Source organism: Neophocaena asiaeorientalis, unplaced genomic scaffold (genome assembly GCF_003031525.2).
Source record: "Neophocaena asiaeorientalis asiaeorientalis breed wild unplaced genomic scaffold, Neophocaena_asiaeorientalis_V1.1 scaffold567, whole genome shotgun sequence".
Lineage (NCBI taxonomy): Eukaryota > Metazoa > Chordata > Mammalia > Artiodactyla > Phocoenidae > Neophocaena > Neophocaena asiaeorientalis.
Genome location: NW_020173728.1, coordinates 1,591,120 through 1,608,755, shown reverse-complemented (window position 1 = coordinate 1,608,755; position 17,636 = coordinate 1,591,120). Strand labels below are relative to the sequence as shown.

At 39.9% G+C, this 17,636-nt stretch overlaps 1 protein-coding gene across 1 annotated transcript in view; it reads left to right on the top strand.

The window, feature by feature from the left end:
* KIZ (kizuna centrosomal protein) overlaps positions 1-17,636 on the top strand; it is a 108,868-nt gene that overhangs the window by 7,478 nt on the left and 83,754 nt on the right. Inside the window, exon 4 of the mRNA XM_024750782.1 lies at positions 5,492-5,584. Within this exon, the coding sequence (XP_024606550.1) occupies positions 5,492-5,584 (93 nt within the window). The remainder of the gene's footprint in view (positions 1-5,491; positions 5,585-17,636) is intronic.

The following is a 17,636-nucleotide window of genomic DNA, read 5'->3' as shown; positions in this document are numbered from 1 at the left end:
AGTGTCCAAGCGGTGGGAGTCGTCGTGTTTCTTCCTGCCTCTTCCTTTGTGCCACGGCCAGTTGTGGCCTTAGGAATACCAGAGCCACTTGTCTCCCTTAATCCCGCCCCACTCCCACGTCACATCTTCAGCTCACGGAAGTCTTAGGAGAGACGTATTCTGGTCAGCACCTACGTGGTGTATTTGCCACACACCCCAGAATGCCCGGGGCGTTTTCCCTTGACTAGAGTATAGTTAGTGTGAATGGACTTCTAACTGGTGGAAGTCCAGAAAGTGAAACAAGGTGAAGCATTGTGAGAGAAGTGGGGATTTTGCCCAAATTATATTAAGTGAATTTCTCCCTCTTTGTAAGACGAGGCCCACTTAATTGTAGAACGTTAAAATCTTTTAAAATGGGCTGAAAAACTTTTTGAAAAGCCATTTCAACTGATTTTATGAATTATACTACTTTATTTGGGGTCCTATAATAATTTTCAGGGCTTTATAAGGATAGTGATGTATCATGTAGTTTTGTAAATACAGTTTTGTGGCCATATTGTTACTTGTCAGATGGATAAAGAGGGTGAATAAACTCAGTTCACGAATATAAATAGGAGAATCACCGGTGCTGTGAAGAGGGTGCCCCTCTCTCCCTCTTCTTGCCCCCTCACCGCCTCTCCCCACCCCACCCACTTCACCTCTGTTTCCCCTCCCTCCTTGCACTCCCCACCTTGGCAGCTTTAGTGGAAGGGCCCAGCTGGTACTTAGAGCAGTTTTCCTCAGGTGCCCTTTGCTCTTATCTCAGGTTGGCTTTTCTCTGAAGCTGACCCTGAGACAAGGGTTCGGATGTAAGTGGCTTATTTGGGAAGTGCAAGGATGCCGGGAGGCAAGTGGGGAGCTGAGACAGGGAAGGACAAGTAGCCGGAATGGGGGTATTAAGTCAACTACCACAGTCGGCCCCTGGAGCTTAATTCCGCAGGGGAACTCCACCAAATGGTTCAGAGCATTTGGGAGATGCATAGCCAGGCTCCTGAGCATCACTGATTGAGGACTGCTGGGGGAAGGGCACAGGTGTGGGGAGCTCATTAACCGTGTGCTCCTGTAGGCAGAGCAGCCTCCCCAGGCTCTGAGGGGCCTTAAGCACAGAGACAGGGGTACTGGAACTTAGGAGCACTGAGAAAGGTCCCATGGCCACGTGTGGAGCATTGCCAGCATCTGCTTTGGCCTCCTGCATTCAAGTGCTGGGCTTGGGGCTGGCATGTCAGGGCTCAGGGAGGGTCCCTGGCCGGGAGCGGGTCATCATCTGGTCATGTCTCCCCTCTGCCTGAAATCCTTGAGTGCGCAGCCTTCTCGGGACAAAGCCCAGGCGCTGATCTCTGCCTGCCAACTACCCACAGCTTCAGCCTTCTGACCACACACAAGTTCTGTTCTCTCTCTGTCCCTCTCACACAGCTATACGGATGTGCGCATTTTCTCTCCCCACCCTGTCCCCTTCCACCCTCTCCCTCCATCCCCACCCCTCGCTCCTGTCTCCCCTGCTCCCCTATCCCAGTCTTCCTCCTGCCATCTCCCCTCCCCTCCTCCACACCTCCATCTCTTCCCCTCTCTCTCCCACCGCATGTCTTCGCACCATGCCTCCACATCTTTATCTCCCACACATGCGCGTCTGCACTCTCTGCTACACACGTGCTGAGCGGTTTGTAATTCCTTGAATGCGCCACATTCTGTCCTACGTCCTTCGACTCGGAGGACATAGAGGAGACCTTGCTTCCTCTATGCTGCTGTAGATCTATGTCATATGATCTACATAAGCACCTCCTTCATGGTACTGTCATTGTTGCGTGTCTTTTTTCCCACCTCACCGTGAGCTCCTTGTCTTACTATTTCAGTGCTCTCAGTGGCACATAGTAAGTGCTCAGTAAGCACTGACTGAAAAGTAATTCTTCCATATTCTTGTTTTCTCTTATGGACCGTAAACAACTATGTGAGGATGAACGTGTGTGATTGGACCCATGGCAAACCACCCAGGAGCATTTGTGTTTGATAGCAGAGGCATTTTGAAGACATAATGTCATTATTTAAAGATGTGATCTTGTTGAAAATTCAGTCATCAGGTTACATGTGCCTATAGGGCATAAAATTTGAAGAGAACAAATCTTTTGAGCTCTCATACAATTCCTGCTAAGCACTGTGACAGCCACTGCGGGCAGAGCATGACCTTCTGGCTCCTGAAGACAAAGTCTGTAGCAAACCCCATTTTTTTGCCTGTTAATATGTTCTAGTTGAATAAATAAATATTCCTCCATATCTTTTGGTAAAAGTTCCACATTTAAGAGGAAGCCCATATACTGGAAAAAAATAGGAGAGGGAAAAACAAAAAGACTGCGAATCTCTCATATTCATCTGAGAGTCACATTAGTTTATTTAACTCTCTGTAGCCATCCTTCAACTGTAATGTGCAGAGGCCAGGTCAGCTGATCTTCAATGTCAATTCAGCTCTGCAGCTGAGAATTACTGTACAATTTCAAAGACCAGTGAAAAAAGGAAGCTTATGAAAAAGGTAATAGTGGCACTTTCAGGCAAGTGGTTATGTGACGAGGGAAAACTGAAGGACTGTAAGTGAGAATACAGGAGAAAAGAAGGAAACAATGAAAACTGGGGCACATTGTGAGTATGGAGAGATCCCAGACATGCCAGGACCTCCAGCTCCTCTTCCCACGACCCCAGATTACCGTCAGCAGATTTCATTAGTTGAGCTGAAATGAATCACCTGTGCAGAGTAAGGAAGTGAGTAGGAAAGGCCTCCTAAATTTAGGTGGGCAACAGCAAATCCAGTGCTGTGAAGCAGTACAGGACAGCAAGTTCCTGATTGGGAGATGAGAGGATTGTCCTTAGAGAGGCTCTAGGCCAACACATGCTACTGAGGCGTGAGTCGTTTGGCCTCTGAAGCAGCAGCTCTGACTGTGAGGAATCTAGGCCACGTGGCAAGAAGGGAACAGGGACCTTAGTCTGCACCCAGGAGAAAGGATGCAGTGCAAGCCCTCCTGTATTGTGGAGATAGAAGAGGCCCATGGGACCTGATTCAGAGAAGAAATAGGGAATAAGACGTGAAAGACTGATGGTCAGAGAAATAGATGTACATGAGGACACATATTCTACTGCTTCATCAGGCATTTTTAGCTGGAAAGTCTTGGAGAGATTCATCTGTGCAATGTTTCCCAAACTTTAAAAAAAAAAAAAAACCTTTTAAACATAGTATAACCCTTTGTTTAAATGCAGATAAAGGAGGAAGTAGAACTGGGGAGCCCTGTGGGTTGAGAGTCCCTGCTCTCCAGTGTTCAGGAGGTAGATTGGATGTATAATAACCAAGTACTGTATGTATAAATAAAAGGCAAAGAAGGAGAGCAAAGACAGTTGTAGGTGCAAACCCACAGTCCTAGGTCATGCAGAGTTACAGTTTGTGTCGATTATCAATTTATCATAGTAACTTGTAAAATTTCGAATACATTGTATAGTGTTTATTTGCATCATTAATTTGGAAGAGTAGCTACAGTTCAGATGTTTCATATGCATTGAGGACAATCTGCATTGGACTTTTTTTTTTTTAATTTTTTTTTTGCAGCACGTGGCTCTTCATTGCGGTGAGTGGGCTTCTCTCTAGCTGTGGCATGCGGGCTTCAGAGTGCGAGGGCTCAGTAGTTGTGGTGCTCAGGCTTAGTTGCCCCGCGGCATATGGGATCTTAGTAGCCCCACCAGGGATCAAACCAGCATCCCCTGTATTGCAAGACAGATTCTCAACCACTAGATCACCAGGGAGGTCACCCTGCATTGGACCCTTGAAGATAGTTTCCCTGCTGTTCCTTATGAAGTCCTGAAGCAGTTAGTACTTTTTTGCTTCAGTAAAATGAATTGAATAATACTCTTATATTTCCATGAGAAAGTGCTCTGTCTTCTGGAGTTGTGGCTCTGAAATGATCCCATAATGAGGAGATCAGGTACAATGCCTGTTGCATGTTTATAACTGATCTCAAAGAGCATAAGAAAACATTTGTAGCCACAGGAACAAAGAATTTTTGTTTAAGATTTATTATTTAATAAACCTCTGTTTACTTTGTTTGTCTATTTTGTAAATCACCCCTCATCTCTTTTTAAAGGTATTTTCTCTTGGAATTTGTAGAGTGTGCCTGTTTAAAGCTCTTGGGGTTAAAAATTAAATATCTGTTGAGTTCAAAGGAGTAGATATAGAACAGAGAGATGTAAGTTGTATTTTCTTAATTGCCTTCTTTATCTTTTCTTGGCTTGTTTTGTCATTTTTACTGGCCTTATGAAACTTTGATTTAATTAGGTCTCTATTTATATCATTACTGCCAATCTACTGTGTTAATAGCATTCTGATAGAGAAAAAAGAAATCCCTGCTTAACATATTAAAAATGGGGCAGCATATAATACCTTTTAAGATAGTTTGAGAGAGACAAGTCAATTTTGGTTATTGTCTGTTCACTTTTTGTGTGTCAAAACAAAAGTTTGGGCCTATTTTATCTTCAGACTGAGAACTAAGAAAACAGTTTTCTAATTTGGTTATCTTATAGGTGTGTTTCCAATTGCAGTACATCACTGCCTCATTTAGAAAATGTTCTGATACTTATCTGTGATGGACCACAAGCAGAGACTTTTTCAGGCTTTACTTACTAACATATGAATCAAAGTGCTTTTTATGCGTTGCTTTTAAGAAAAAGTCGTTTTATGATGGAATCACTTTCATCAATTATAGTGTGGTAATGACACAGACATCTTTATGAGTTATTAGCACGAGAGCAAACTTGATGCCTATGGTACTGATCATTGACATCTACAGTGTATTTGTATCCATAAAAAATGGAGTTTGCAGGGGACACGGGTTCGTGCCCTGGTCCGGGAAGATCCCACATGCCGCAGAGCAGCTAGGCCCGTGAGCCATGGCCGCTGAGCCTGCGCGTCCGGAGCCTGTGCTCCACAACGGGAGAGGCCACAACACAGAGAGGCCTGCGTACCGGAAAAAAAAAATGGAATTTGTTTCCAGTTGATGATCTAGCAAATAATATACTTGCTATGACAAGTAGGACCATGATATTATGTGGATACCATACAGATAAGAAATCAGTAGGATTGCTTTCTCTTCCTTTTTTTAGGGCAGAACTTTTCAGAAGCACTGTCAAATGTGTAACTTTCATGATAAAGTAACTGGATTTTTCATGATAGCTTAATATATCAAGGTTTAATTTCCTACATTGATGAAGGACTATGTGAAAATCCATCAAATGTTATTTTATTTAAAACGTAACATTTTATAGAATTCAGCTTTTGATGTGTTATTTGTGAAATTGTCTGTTTTCTAAGATAAACTGAATTTCTCAGCAGTATCAGTTTTTACTTTCTCTTTACTGTTCCTTTTATGCTGTAAAGTCTGAAAAATATAAATAGGTGCTAGTTGTCGTAATATCCTCCACAAAATCAAACTTTGTTTATATTTAGATTGAATATGAGACTCAAATTAAGAAGATGCAGCTACTCTCAAAAGATAGCCTGGGAAAAAAAGGTGAACTGAAAGATGAAGACAGAGAAAAGGTAATAAATTAAAATGATAAACTTTCTGTTAACAGAGGATTTTTGGCGTGTTCATCTTTTAGGATACTGTTGTAAATAAAATGGTCTTATTACAAAGATCTTTTTGATTAAACTTTAAATGATTATTTAAAGACATTTGCTTATAGAGTATTGCTTTAATGTATAATTCAATTAAATTTGCTGAAAGGCAGTCACTGTGGCTGTAAGAGATAGATTCCAAAGAAAACCTCAGTGTTGTTAGTAGGTGAAATTTTGTTTTTCTAAATAATGCTTTGTAGCTGCCTTTTTCTTAGTTCCAAAAATGTTTTAAATGAGAAGTAAATGAAATGTGGCGTTTTGCTTCTTTTCTTTGTATACGTAATTTTGTACATTTTAACCTTTTCACAGATAAAGTGGAAAGAAAGGATTGCATATCTCAGCAACAGACAAAATGAATGGCAAGGAATACTTAAATAAATTCTGCTATGTATCTGCCGTAATGCAGGCTTCTAATCCTCCCGCCTATCTCCATATAAATGATTCTGCTCAAGACCATAGATGTTTTCTTCACTAAAAGCAGTAAAGCTCTTTTAGATGAAATGTCTAAAAACATCTTGTAATAACTTGGAGCATGCTGGCAAGAGTAGTCACTTGTGACTATGTGTGAAACCCCCTCAGCCAGTCGATATTGTAATAAGCAAAAATGGGAGCATCACTCCATTATTCAGAGAAGCCAACAGCGTGCTTCCTCCTTAGGCTGCAGCATTCATTAAGAAAAGCTTACTGGGCTGAAAGCTGGAAACAGATGATAACGGGATATGATTTTCATATTTAATGCTTTCCTTGGAAGAGTATGTGTGCTACAGATTGATAGAAGAATCAACTGCTACTTTACTAAAAGACTTTCAGGTTTGCCCTATAGCTACCGATGGAATCATTCAGCCAAGAAATTAACTTTTTCTCCTTTTACCTGTTTTATATATCTGCTAAGCAGGCTGCCGGGCTGCCAGTAAATGTTATTATGCAGTTAACTGTTTGGTATTTAAGACTCTTATCAGAAAAGAAACAGAGGCCACACTATTTTGTTTTTATAGTAGGAGCAAGGTTTTAGTTTTTCTTTTTTCCGTACATTAACAGGCATTAATCTGAGTTTATAGGAAGTTTTAGTTTTCCTTCCCAGAGATTAAAAAGTTAAAAAACCTAGAACTTTAGAGCATTCTTTAAACTGTAAGATACAGAACACCAAGCCCCAGCAACCCTGACCTATATAAAAAGGCCTTTAATGATAAATGATTTCTCTGCCATTAGATGTATACCAAATGTGGTATGATGTGATAGATTTCTGAGACATTCAGGCAGTTTTTCTGTTTGACGTTTGGTCATGAAATAATTGACGTGTTTTTTAATCTATAATCTAGTTTGTTCTTTCTGTGCTGTTCCTGATAGACACCTTGTTAGTATGACAGTGTCAATGGTACTTAAATAAAACAGGAGACTTTTTTTTATATTTGCACTTCTGATTCCTTACCTTACATATAGTTATATAGTTTCCTTTTAAGTCATATTTAAAATTAGGGCAAGAGACATATAGCTGACAACTCCTTAAAATGTTATAGAATAATTAGAAGTGTTTCCTTTTTACTGGAATGTGTCATCTCATTAAAAACTTTGACTTTTGACTGTATGTAAGACTCAATTAGGTAACGTTTTGAGACATAGCTTGCCTTTTTCAATTTCCCATTGATGTTCTATCAATTAAAAGGTAAAAATATTTCAGCAGAACCCTGAATTAGTTAACACTTATTATACACTAAACCAGAACAATTCCTTACCGTATGGGGTATGTTTTATCTTTCAGCAGTCACATGAGTTAGTCTCTGTGCCCAGAGCGCTGGTCTCCAGGGAATGGCCTGAGCACGGTGGTTGAATTCAGTAGATCGTTGCTGAGTGAGTGCTCTGTTTGAGAAGCTGCAGCAGGTCCCTCTAGGAATGCCACGATGCTTGCCCTTGAGGCGCTTCCCACAAAGCGATGTTCTTTCTGAGGCCTGGGATAGTGTGTGCTGAGTCCCAGCTACATGGAGAAAGAAAGTTTGCTTCCTCTGCAATGAGTCCTCCACGGCCTAGGGGAGAAGGTGGTGTGTGAGCTGGCGTGAAGGGTGGGGAGGGTGCCAGTCACTGGGTATTTGATAGACATTCTTGGGTCTGAAGATGTTGTGAGTGAAGGAGTGGAAGCAGGAAGCCCGGCGAGAAGCCATCAGTGTGGCTAAAGGCGAACATTCTTGCAGGGGAGTGGGAGAAAATGATCTTGGAAAGGGGCATCGTGGAACTCAGTCCAAGGCTCGAGGATTGAAAATTTCCACCTGGAATCAGTGCGTGTGCACGTGCATGATGGGGCAGGTGAAGCAAGGACTGGGGCTCAGAGCAGTTACATCACAGGCGCAGGAAGGCAGGGCTGGCAGTGCTATGCAGGATGCCCTGGAGGAAGGAGCTCATGGGGTGAGAAAACCTGGGTTCATTCAGATGCAAGGAATGAACTGAGGGCCTGAGTTGGGGTGGCCATTGAGATGGAGAATGCCAGTGAAGGGGAGAGGAGCTGTCAAATTAATGATAATTCTGAGTTATGAAAAGATAGCTTTAAAAAGTGGTTGTGCAACTTTCAACCAGAAGCAGCAGCTTGAATGCGCCACTAAGAAGAATGGTCAGGTAGTAGTTGTCTATTTTTTCAATGTAGAACTTTAGCTCGGTTTTATAATAGGAGTCCAGTGTTTTCATGCATCCAGTTGCTGCTCTTCAGAGTCATGTGTTCTCTGAAGAGAAGTAATCATCGATCTGTTCATCCCCCAAGCTTGTTTCTAATATTAGTCTACTTAGTAAACCCTTATGTTGTTGTTGTTAATAGACAGAAAAGACAAAGTTCCGGTCCCCATTTGACTCCTCACAAATTTTACTATAATATAGTAATCCTTCTCTATTATACATTGCCATTTTTTATTTGGGGGTGAACCCTCGTTCCATTGGTCTCTAGGCATGTTCTTCTTGTTGCCCAGATTTTTCGTATTAGCAGTGACTAGAGCATACACATAAAGACACATCAAAACATATGCACCCAGGAGAGGTGGAGATGGCATTAGTGAATGAGAGCATAAACCTTGAGGTGGGATTTGTGAAGTTTCTTTGAACTGTTACACTGTGAAATATGTTCTACTAAAAGCAGAAGTGAGCTGGATACTTCACAGAAAGATTATACTCTGTCAGGGCTGGAGAATGTGGAGGACCAGAGAATTCCATCACAGGGCTAAAGGCTGGTTGGGGAGTTCCACTTCCTCTGTTGTAAACCTCCCTGCAAGGGTCACGTGGAGAGTGACTGTGCAGCTTGTTACTTCCGCTTCTAATCCTAATATTAACAGTGGGGAACAGTGACTGCACACGTATTTTGTCAGGGGCAGCATTAAGCACTTCATATTCATCAACTCATTTAATCCTGTCAGCAATCCTGGAAGTAGATATTATCGTATCCTCATTTTAGAGGAAGGCTCAAAGAAGTTGGTTAACTTGCCCAAGACTACACTGCTAGGCAGAGCCCAAACTCAAACCCAGACCATGTGGCTTTAGCATCCATGTTATTAGCCATGTTGCTACACTGCCTTCCAAGGTAGTATGGGTGAAATGCTCCTCGAAAGTTGGGAGAAATTCGTGGTCAAATAAAAACAGTCTAGCCGTATCATGTGAAATATTTCAGTTATTCATTTAGATGCTGCATTTTCACCTAACCTTGGGAGAGAGTGAAATGGTCTCCCTTGGTGGTATAATAGTCCAGCTGAATCAAGTGAGATCTGGTTTTGCACTGGTTTAATTGAGTAAGAAATTAGACATACACTTTAGATTCATTATTGGGGATTTTTTTTTTTCAAAAAAAGCTGTGGTTTAGTAACACAATTTGAGTTTAACTCATTCAGTTTTGAGTATTGTGGCATAAGAGATGGGCACTGAAATCCTCGGGTTTGGATCCTGTGACTGAGAGCTAATTGTCCGACCTTGTAAGTCTTGCTGGAGTGAGTATAATAACAGTGGTTGATTTGAGGGTTTAAAAAGGTAATGAATAGAAGTCTGCTTGACACCTGGTAAGTGCTTGGCACGTGTTCAGTGATCCTCTTGCCCCTGTCCCCACTGTCACTGTCGTCAGCCATCTTCCTTCTCCACTGGGGTGGCCGTATGAGGGTGTCCCTGGCTTTCTACCACTTACCTATGGGAGTGGGGATAGAGAGGCTACCTACCAATTAGGAAACGAGAAGTAAAGCGGTGGTAGCAACTCATAATATATGATTTTAGCATGATTACAATACAGAATAACTTACAGGACATACCTTTGAAGCCTGAATTTAATGGACCCATTTAAAAATTTAGGTAGTTCTAACCTCTTTTGGATTTAGTGGCCAGTAACATCTCCTCTTGGCCTCAGTTGTGAAAATTTGGTTGAGTCTCGAATCTATCCCATTGGCAAAATGAAGAGTTAAAAATCACATTGTCATGGTGTCTTAGTCGGCCTGGGCTGCCATAACAAAATAGCACATTCTGGGTAGCTTAAACAACAAATTTATCTTCTCATCCTTCGGGGGGCTGGATGTCTTAAGATCTAGGTGCCAGCTGGGGTGGTTTCTGGTGAGAGCTCTCTTTGGTTTGCAGATGACTGTCCTCTCTCTGGGTCCTCGTGTGTCCTTTTCTCTGTGCACATGTGTGGAGAGAGGCGGATCTCGGGTCTTTTCCTCTTCTAAGAACATCAGTCTGTTGGATTAATAGACCTCACTGAACCTTAGTTACCTCCTTCCAAGCCCCATTTCCAAATATAGTCACGTTGGGGGAGGGCTTCAACATAAGAATTTGGGGGGGCACAATTCAGTTTATAACACGCAATAAAGTAAAATAATTCCTTCAGGATTGTTATATGTAAATTTTTATTAAGGGATTTTTGGAAATCTTCTCATTGTGACTTAAGGGCTTGTAGAAACTAAGAGCAGTAATTGTACTGTGTGAAAAGCTGGAAATTGGGTTTGACAGCTCCATTTTAACATTCTGCATTTATCTTGTTACTTACCAATTCCCTCGTCTGTGGGGGAAAAATAATAAGAAAAGATAAAATTACTGCAGTATTCTGCAAAACATGAAGTATAACATAAGTATATTTTTCAAAGTACAATAATATTCAAGATCTACCTGCTTTGAAAACTGTAAGTAGTTATTATTAACTGAGACGCCATTACAGTAGTTCTTAACTTGCTGCTGGATCCATCAGCATGTCCTCTCCCCTTTCTGCCAGTAAAGATGAACTCCTGATTTTAAAAATATTTTCAACTGTATTCATTTGCTTTGCTATCACTTTCCCCAGCTCCCAATATGTTTTCAATTTATTTAAACTAAAAAAAGTTTTACCCATTTCTTTCATCTCCCACCCCCAACCTCTGGCAATCATCAGTCTGTTCTCTGTATCTATGAACCTGGTTTGTGTTTGTTTGTTTTAGATTCCAAATGTAAGAGGGATAATATGGTATTTGTGTGACTTATTTCACATAGCATAATGTCTCAAAGTCCATCTATGGTGTTGCAGATGGCAGGATTTTCTTTTTCATAGCTGAATAATATGCCATTGTATATTTTTACCACTTCTTTATCCATTCAGCCATCATTGGACACTTAGTTTGCTTCCATACCTTGGCTGTTGTAAATAATGCTGTAGTGTACATCGGGGTGCAGATAACTTTTCAAGATAGTGTTTTCATTTTATTCAGTTAAATACCCAGAAGTGGAATTGCTGGCTCATATGGTAGTTCTATTTTTAATTTTTTGAGGAGTCTCTATACTGTTTTCATAGTGGCTTCACCTGTTTACATTCCCACCAACAGTGCACACGGGTTCCCTTTTCTCCACCTCCTCATCAACACTTGTTATTTCTTGTTTTTTGATAATAGTCATTCTAACGTGTGAGGTGATATCTAATTGTGGTTTTGAGTTGCATTTCCTTGATGATTAGTGAAGTTGAGCATGTTTTCATATACTTCTTGGCCATCTCTGTCTTCTTTGGAAAAGTGTCTATTCAGATTTTTCTGCCCATTTTTTAATCAGATAATGTTTTGCTCTTGAGTTATATGAGTTCTTTATATATTTTGGATATTGGCCCCTTATCAGATATATCATTTGCAAATCTTTCCTGCCATTCAGTAGGTTACCTTTTTGTTGATGGTTTCCTTTTCTGTGCAGAAGCTTTTTAGTTTGATCTGGTCTCACTTGTTTATTTTTGCTTTTGTTGCTTTTGCTTCTGGTATCAGATTCAAAAATCATAGCCAAGAACTTATGTCAAGGAGTTTACCACCTATGTTTTCTTCTAGGAGTTTTATGATTTTGTAAAACATTCAAGTCTTTAATTCATTTTGAGTTAATTTTTGTATATGGTGTTAGATGGTGATCTAGTTTCATTCTTTTGCATGTGGCTGTCTAGTTTTCCCAGCACCATTTATTGAAGAGGCTTTTTTTTCTACTGTATATTCTTGGCTCCTTTATTGTAAATTAATTGACCATATGTGTGGGTTTATTTCTGCGGTCTCTATTCTGTTCCACTGATCTATGTGTTTGTTTTTATGCCAATACCATACTGTTGTAATTACTGTAGCTTTGTAATATACTTCAAAATAAAAGAGCATGATGCCTCCAGCTTTGCTCTTCTTTCTCAAGATTGCTTTGGTTATTTGGGCCTTTTGCATTTCCATACAAATTTTAAGATTGTTTTGTTTCTGTGAAAAATTTCATTTGAATTTTAATAGGGATTACATTGAATCTGTAGATTGCTTTGAGTAGTATGGACATTTTAACAATATTAATTCTTCTAATCCATGAGCACAGAATATCTTTCCATTTATTTGTATCTTCTTCAGTTTTTTTCATTAATGTCTTATAGTTTTTAGTATATAGTCTTTCACTTCCTTGGTTATATTTATTCGTAGGTATTTCTTATGCAGTTATGAATGGGATTGTTAATTTCCCTTTCTGATATTTCATTATTCATGTATAGAAACTCAACATTTTTGCATATTGATTTTGTTTTCTGTAACTTTACTGAATTGGTTTATTAGTTCTAACAGTTTTTTGATTGAGTCTTGAAGGGTTTTCTATATATAATATATATCATATGCAAATAGTGACAATTTTACTTGTTCCTTTCCAGTGTGGATGCCTTTTATTCCTTTTCCTTGCCTAATTGCACTGGCTAAGACTTCCAATAGTATACTGAATAAAAATGGAAAGAGTGGGAATCCTTGTCTTGTTCCTATCTTAGAGGAAACGCTTTCATTTTCACCATTGAGTATGATGTTAGCTATGGGCTTGCCCTATATGGCTTTTATTATGTCGAGGTGTGTTCTCTCTATACCTGCTTTATTGATACTTTTATCATGAATGGATGTTGAATTTTGTCAAACATTTTTTCTACATCTATTGAGATGATCATATGATATTTATCCTTCATTTTCTTAAGGTGGTATATCACATTTACAGATTTGCAGGTACTGAACCATCCTGTACCCCTGGAATAAATTCCACTTGATTGTGGTATATGATCCTTTTAATATATTGTCAGAAATTCCCTGTCCAGTGGTTAGGACTTGGTGCTTTCACTGCTGTGGCCTGGGTTTAAGCCCTAGTCAGGGAACTAAGATTCCACAAGCCGTGTGGCACAGCCAAAAAAAAAAAATATTGTTGAATTCAGTTTGCTAATATTTTTTAGGAGTTTTGCATCTATGTTGATCAAGAATATTGACCTGTAATTTTCTTTTCTTGTGACATCTTTGTCTGGTTTTAGCATCAGGGTAATACTGGCCTCATAAAATGAGTTTGGAAGAGTTACCTCCTTTTCTGTTTTTTTGGAAAAGTTTGAGAAGGATTGGTATGTATGCTTCTTTGAATGTCTGGTAGAATTCACTAGTGAAGCCTTCTGGTCCTGGACTTTTGTTTATTGAGAAGTTTTTGATTACTGATTCTACCTCATTACTAGTAACTTATCTGTTCAGATTTTTTTGAATTTATCCACTTCTTGTTGGTTGTCCAGTTTGTTGGCATATAGTTGTTTATGGTAGTCTTATGATCCTTTATATTTCTGCGGTATCAGTGGTAACATCTCCTCTCCAATATTCTTTAAGAGGTACAGATGGATAACTGTGACAGGAAAAGGAAGAAATGAACTAAAGCCTTGGATTACAGATTTACCTCAAACACTTAACTACAGAAAGTAATAGGAAGGTATAGAAAAGTTGATCATTATGTCAGATCCTTCAACACTGACACATACTCCTTCCTTTGGCAATAACAGCCGTCTCTCAAAAACTTTTCAATTCCTAATATTATACCACTGTCAATAATAATGTGAAACACAGCATTTTTCTCTTCAGCTTCCCTGGCTCAGAAGCTGCTTTGAGAAGACACATAATAATATTCAGAATTTTAAGGTTAAAGACCACCCTATTTCCTGTTGCTAAGCAAACAAAATGACAGACTATTCTTTAAAAAAAGAGACAGCTGTCTGAGCCATTTCAAACGTAGCAATGCCTTATAGCGAGCAGCAGTTAGTTTTTGCAGGTTTCTTGTAGTTTTGCAGGTTTCTTTTTTGTTATGCAAGTTTAAATAATTGCTGTTGGGAATGTAAAATGGTGTAGCCACTTTGGAAAACAGTTCCCGGTTCCTCACAATGTTACCATTGTGTACCAGTGTACTTACAACATAGTTACCATGTGACCCAAAAACTCCACACTCAAGAGAGGTGAAGACATATGCCCACACAAAATCTTGTACACAGATGTTCATGGCAGCAGTGTTCTTAACAGCTGAAAAGTGGAAACATCTCAAATGTCCATCATCTGACAAATGGATAAACAAAATATGGTATATCCATGCAATGGAATATTATTCAGCCATTAAAGAGAATGAAATACTTATATCTGATACAACATGGAGACACCCTGAAAATGTTATGCCAAGTAAAAGAAGCCACAAAAAATACTGGAAAACAAACTAATGGTTATCAGTGGGGAGAGGGAAGGGGGAGGGGCAGTATGCATTCCTGTGCCAATTAAATGTGGACTGTGGAATGGAAAATACATCAATGTTAAATTTCCTGATTTTGGTCATTGAACTCTGCTTGTGAAAGAGAATGTCCCTGTGCTCAGGAAGTACACACTGAAGTGTTCAGGGGGAGGGGGCAGGGTGTCTCCAAGTTAGCCTCAGATGGTTCAGGAGAAAATGGTGTATATGTATATACACATACACATATGCATGTGTGTAGGCAGGGAGAGAATGATAAAACAAATCAGGCAAACCATAAACAATTTACTTATTGGTTTATTATAGACACTAATATGTAATGTTCTCATTAATTAGTGTATTACTAGAGCTTGTTGAGGACCAGAGTTCCGTATTCTAAAAAGTCTGGCAAAATTGGCATTTAACTGTTTCCCGTCACAGAGAGCTGTAGCTTCTGTTTTCAGGAAGTACTCTTTGTTAACAGTGCCATCTTGAAGTGATCACTGTTTTTGCTTTCTGCAGTTCTGTAAGCATTTAAATCGTGGGTACATGCTATTTTTGTTGATTGTGCAGGTTACCATTTAGATTTTGTTGTTTCTCTCCAGTTCTTGGCCCTGGGAATGGGCCTGGAGTCTTTTGCTTCTCTTAGTGGGTCAGAGGAGTTAGAGAGGAACTGATTGAAAGGAATAACTCAGGGGTACTTCCTTTGTCCTTCCCCAGGGGGCTTTCTCATCTCTAAGGCCTGCCTACCCTTTGACTTCATATCTTGGCCTTAAGCAGACCAACAAAGAGACAGGTACTTAGGGCTGCGGTGTACTCCCTGTTCTGAGTTAGTTCATTAATACTCCCTAAATCGGTCTTGAAAGTGAAAAATCAAAGGCCTCAAACTCATAAGTCTGATCACTGATTGGCCTCAAGTCTTCACTAAATGACCACTATTGTGTATATACTCTGAGTCCCCTTCAGCATACGGCCAGCTGAAGCTCTCCACAGTAACCCATCACTTGGAGCCATCTATTTAAATAACTTTTTGTTTGAGTACAGGAAAAATGAAAGTAGTTGTTAGATTAGGGTAGTGGTAATTGGTGATTTTTGCCTGTTTTAAGGCTTCTTTGTTACTGATAATAGGTCACATATTATGTCACAAACACTGTTTATACTGATGAATCAGAATGTTGATTAATATAATTTTGCTGTTTAAACCATGTGGTATAATGAAAAATTCTTAATAATGACATAATGGCCTCTTTGGACAGTAGTATCCTATAAGGCAGTCTTGACGGAGCAACGTCTGTTCTAGGAGGCTGTCCTACTCACATGTGTGCAGAGTCACACACTCAGGGATAATTAGTGCACATGGTTTGGAAGGGTAGGTGGTGGGAAGCAAACCAAGGTCCATGAAAATAAGACTCGTTAAATAATTTATGGAACATCTATAGGAAAGGTTAATACACAGCTCTTAAAATTACAATGTAGTCAGTTTCCAGTCCAACGGGTAAGAAACTTGGAAGTCACCACTCCATCCTAACAAGTAAAAAGATGAACAAGCCGAAAATCAACATCTCTTTTTAGATCTGACAGAGAAGTGAGGTCCCAGGGCAATATGCTGTCCCTGAGGTCCCAGGGCAATATGCTGTCTCTCTCTGGAGAGACCAAGAGATGACTAGAGAGAGCGACAGCTTCCCAGAGCGGAGCTGACGCCTCTGCAGGACTCAGTGCCGGACAGAGAAACAGGAACTGTGACTGACAAGGCTCAGTGTGGGCAGATCCACGAGAGAAACTCTGGGGGACCCAGCCACAGGGGCCCCCCACACTTTTGTGAGTTTTACCCCTAGTTCTACCAGGTCCTCACAGTGACTGTCAGGGAGGAGAAGGGGGAGAGGAGCCAGAATGCTCTGTTATTAACAAGGTCTGCCCTCAGGAGAAGCTGTTTAGCCAGAGCTTGACTGACCTGAGGGAAGGAAAAACCCAGCTCCAGAAGGTGCTAGCCTCCTGCGTGGAGGAACGGAAATAACAATTCCAGCCCCTTCTAGCCTTGAACCTAAAACTGCTCTAAAAATAATGTCTTTTTAAAAGTCCATTGAGTGTAGATATATGGATTTATTTCTGGACTCTCAGTTCTGTTCCATTGATCTGTATGTCTATTTTAATGCTAGTACAGTCTAAATTACCCCTGGTTTTGTAGTAAGTTTTGAAATTGGGAAGTGTGCATCTTCCAGCTTTCCGCTTCTTTAGAAAATTGTTTTGGCTATTCTGGGTTCCTTTATTTCCATATAAATTTTAGTATTAGCTTGCCAATTTCTACAAAAAAAGCCTGCTGGGATTTTGCTGGAGTTTGTATTAACTGTGTAAATCAATTTGGGAGTATTGCCATCTCAACAATTTTAAGTCTCGTATTGCTTGAACACAGAATGCTGATCTTGTTTGCCTTTCATTTCTTTTTCTTGCCTTACTGCCCTGGCTAGAATCTGTAGTATGGTGTTAAATAGAAGTGTTAAGAGCAGACATTCTTGTGTTAACTCTGATCTGAGGGAAGGAAAGCTTCCAGTCTTTTACCATTGACTGTGATGTTAGCTATGGGTTTTTCATAGATGCACTTTATCAGGTTAGGGAGTTCCCTTCTAGTCCTAGTTTGCTGAGTTTTTTAAAATCATAAACACATGTTGTATTTTGTCTAATGCTTTTCCTGTGTTTGTGGAGATAATAATTTGGGTTTTTTATTTGTTCTTTATTCTATTAACATGATGTATTATATCACTTAACTTTCATATGTTAAACTAACTTTGCATTCCTGGGAAAAATCCTACTTGGTCATGGGATATAATCCCTTGTATATTATGCTGAATTTGGTTTGCTAACATTTTGTTGAGAATTTTTACAACTATATTCATAAGAAGTGTTGGTCTGTAGTTTTCTTTCTTGTGATGTCTTTGTCTGGTTTTGGTATTATGGCTGGCCTCGTAGAATAAGCTGTGAAATGGTTTTTCCTCACCTGTTTTTGGAAGAGTTTGTA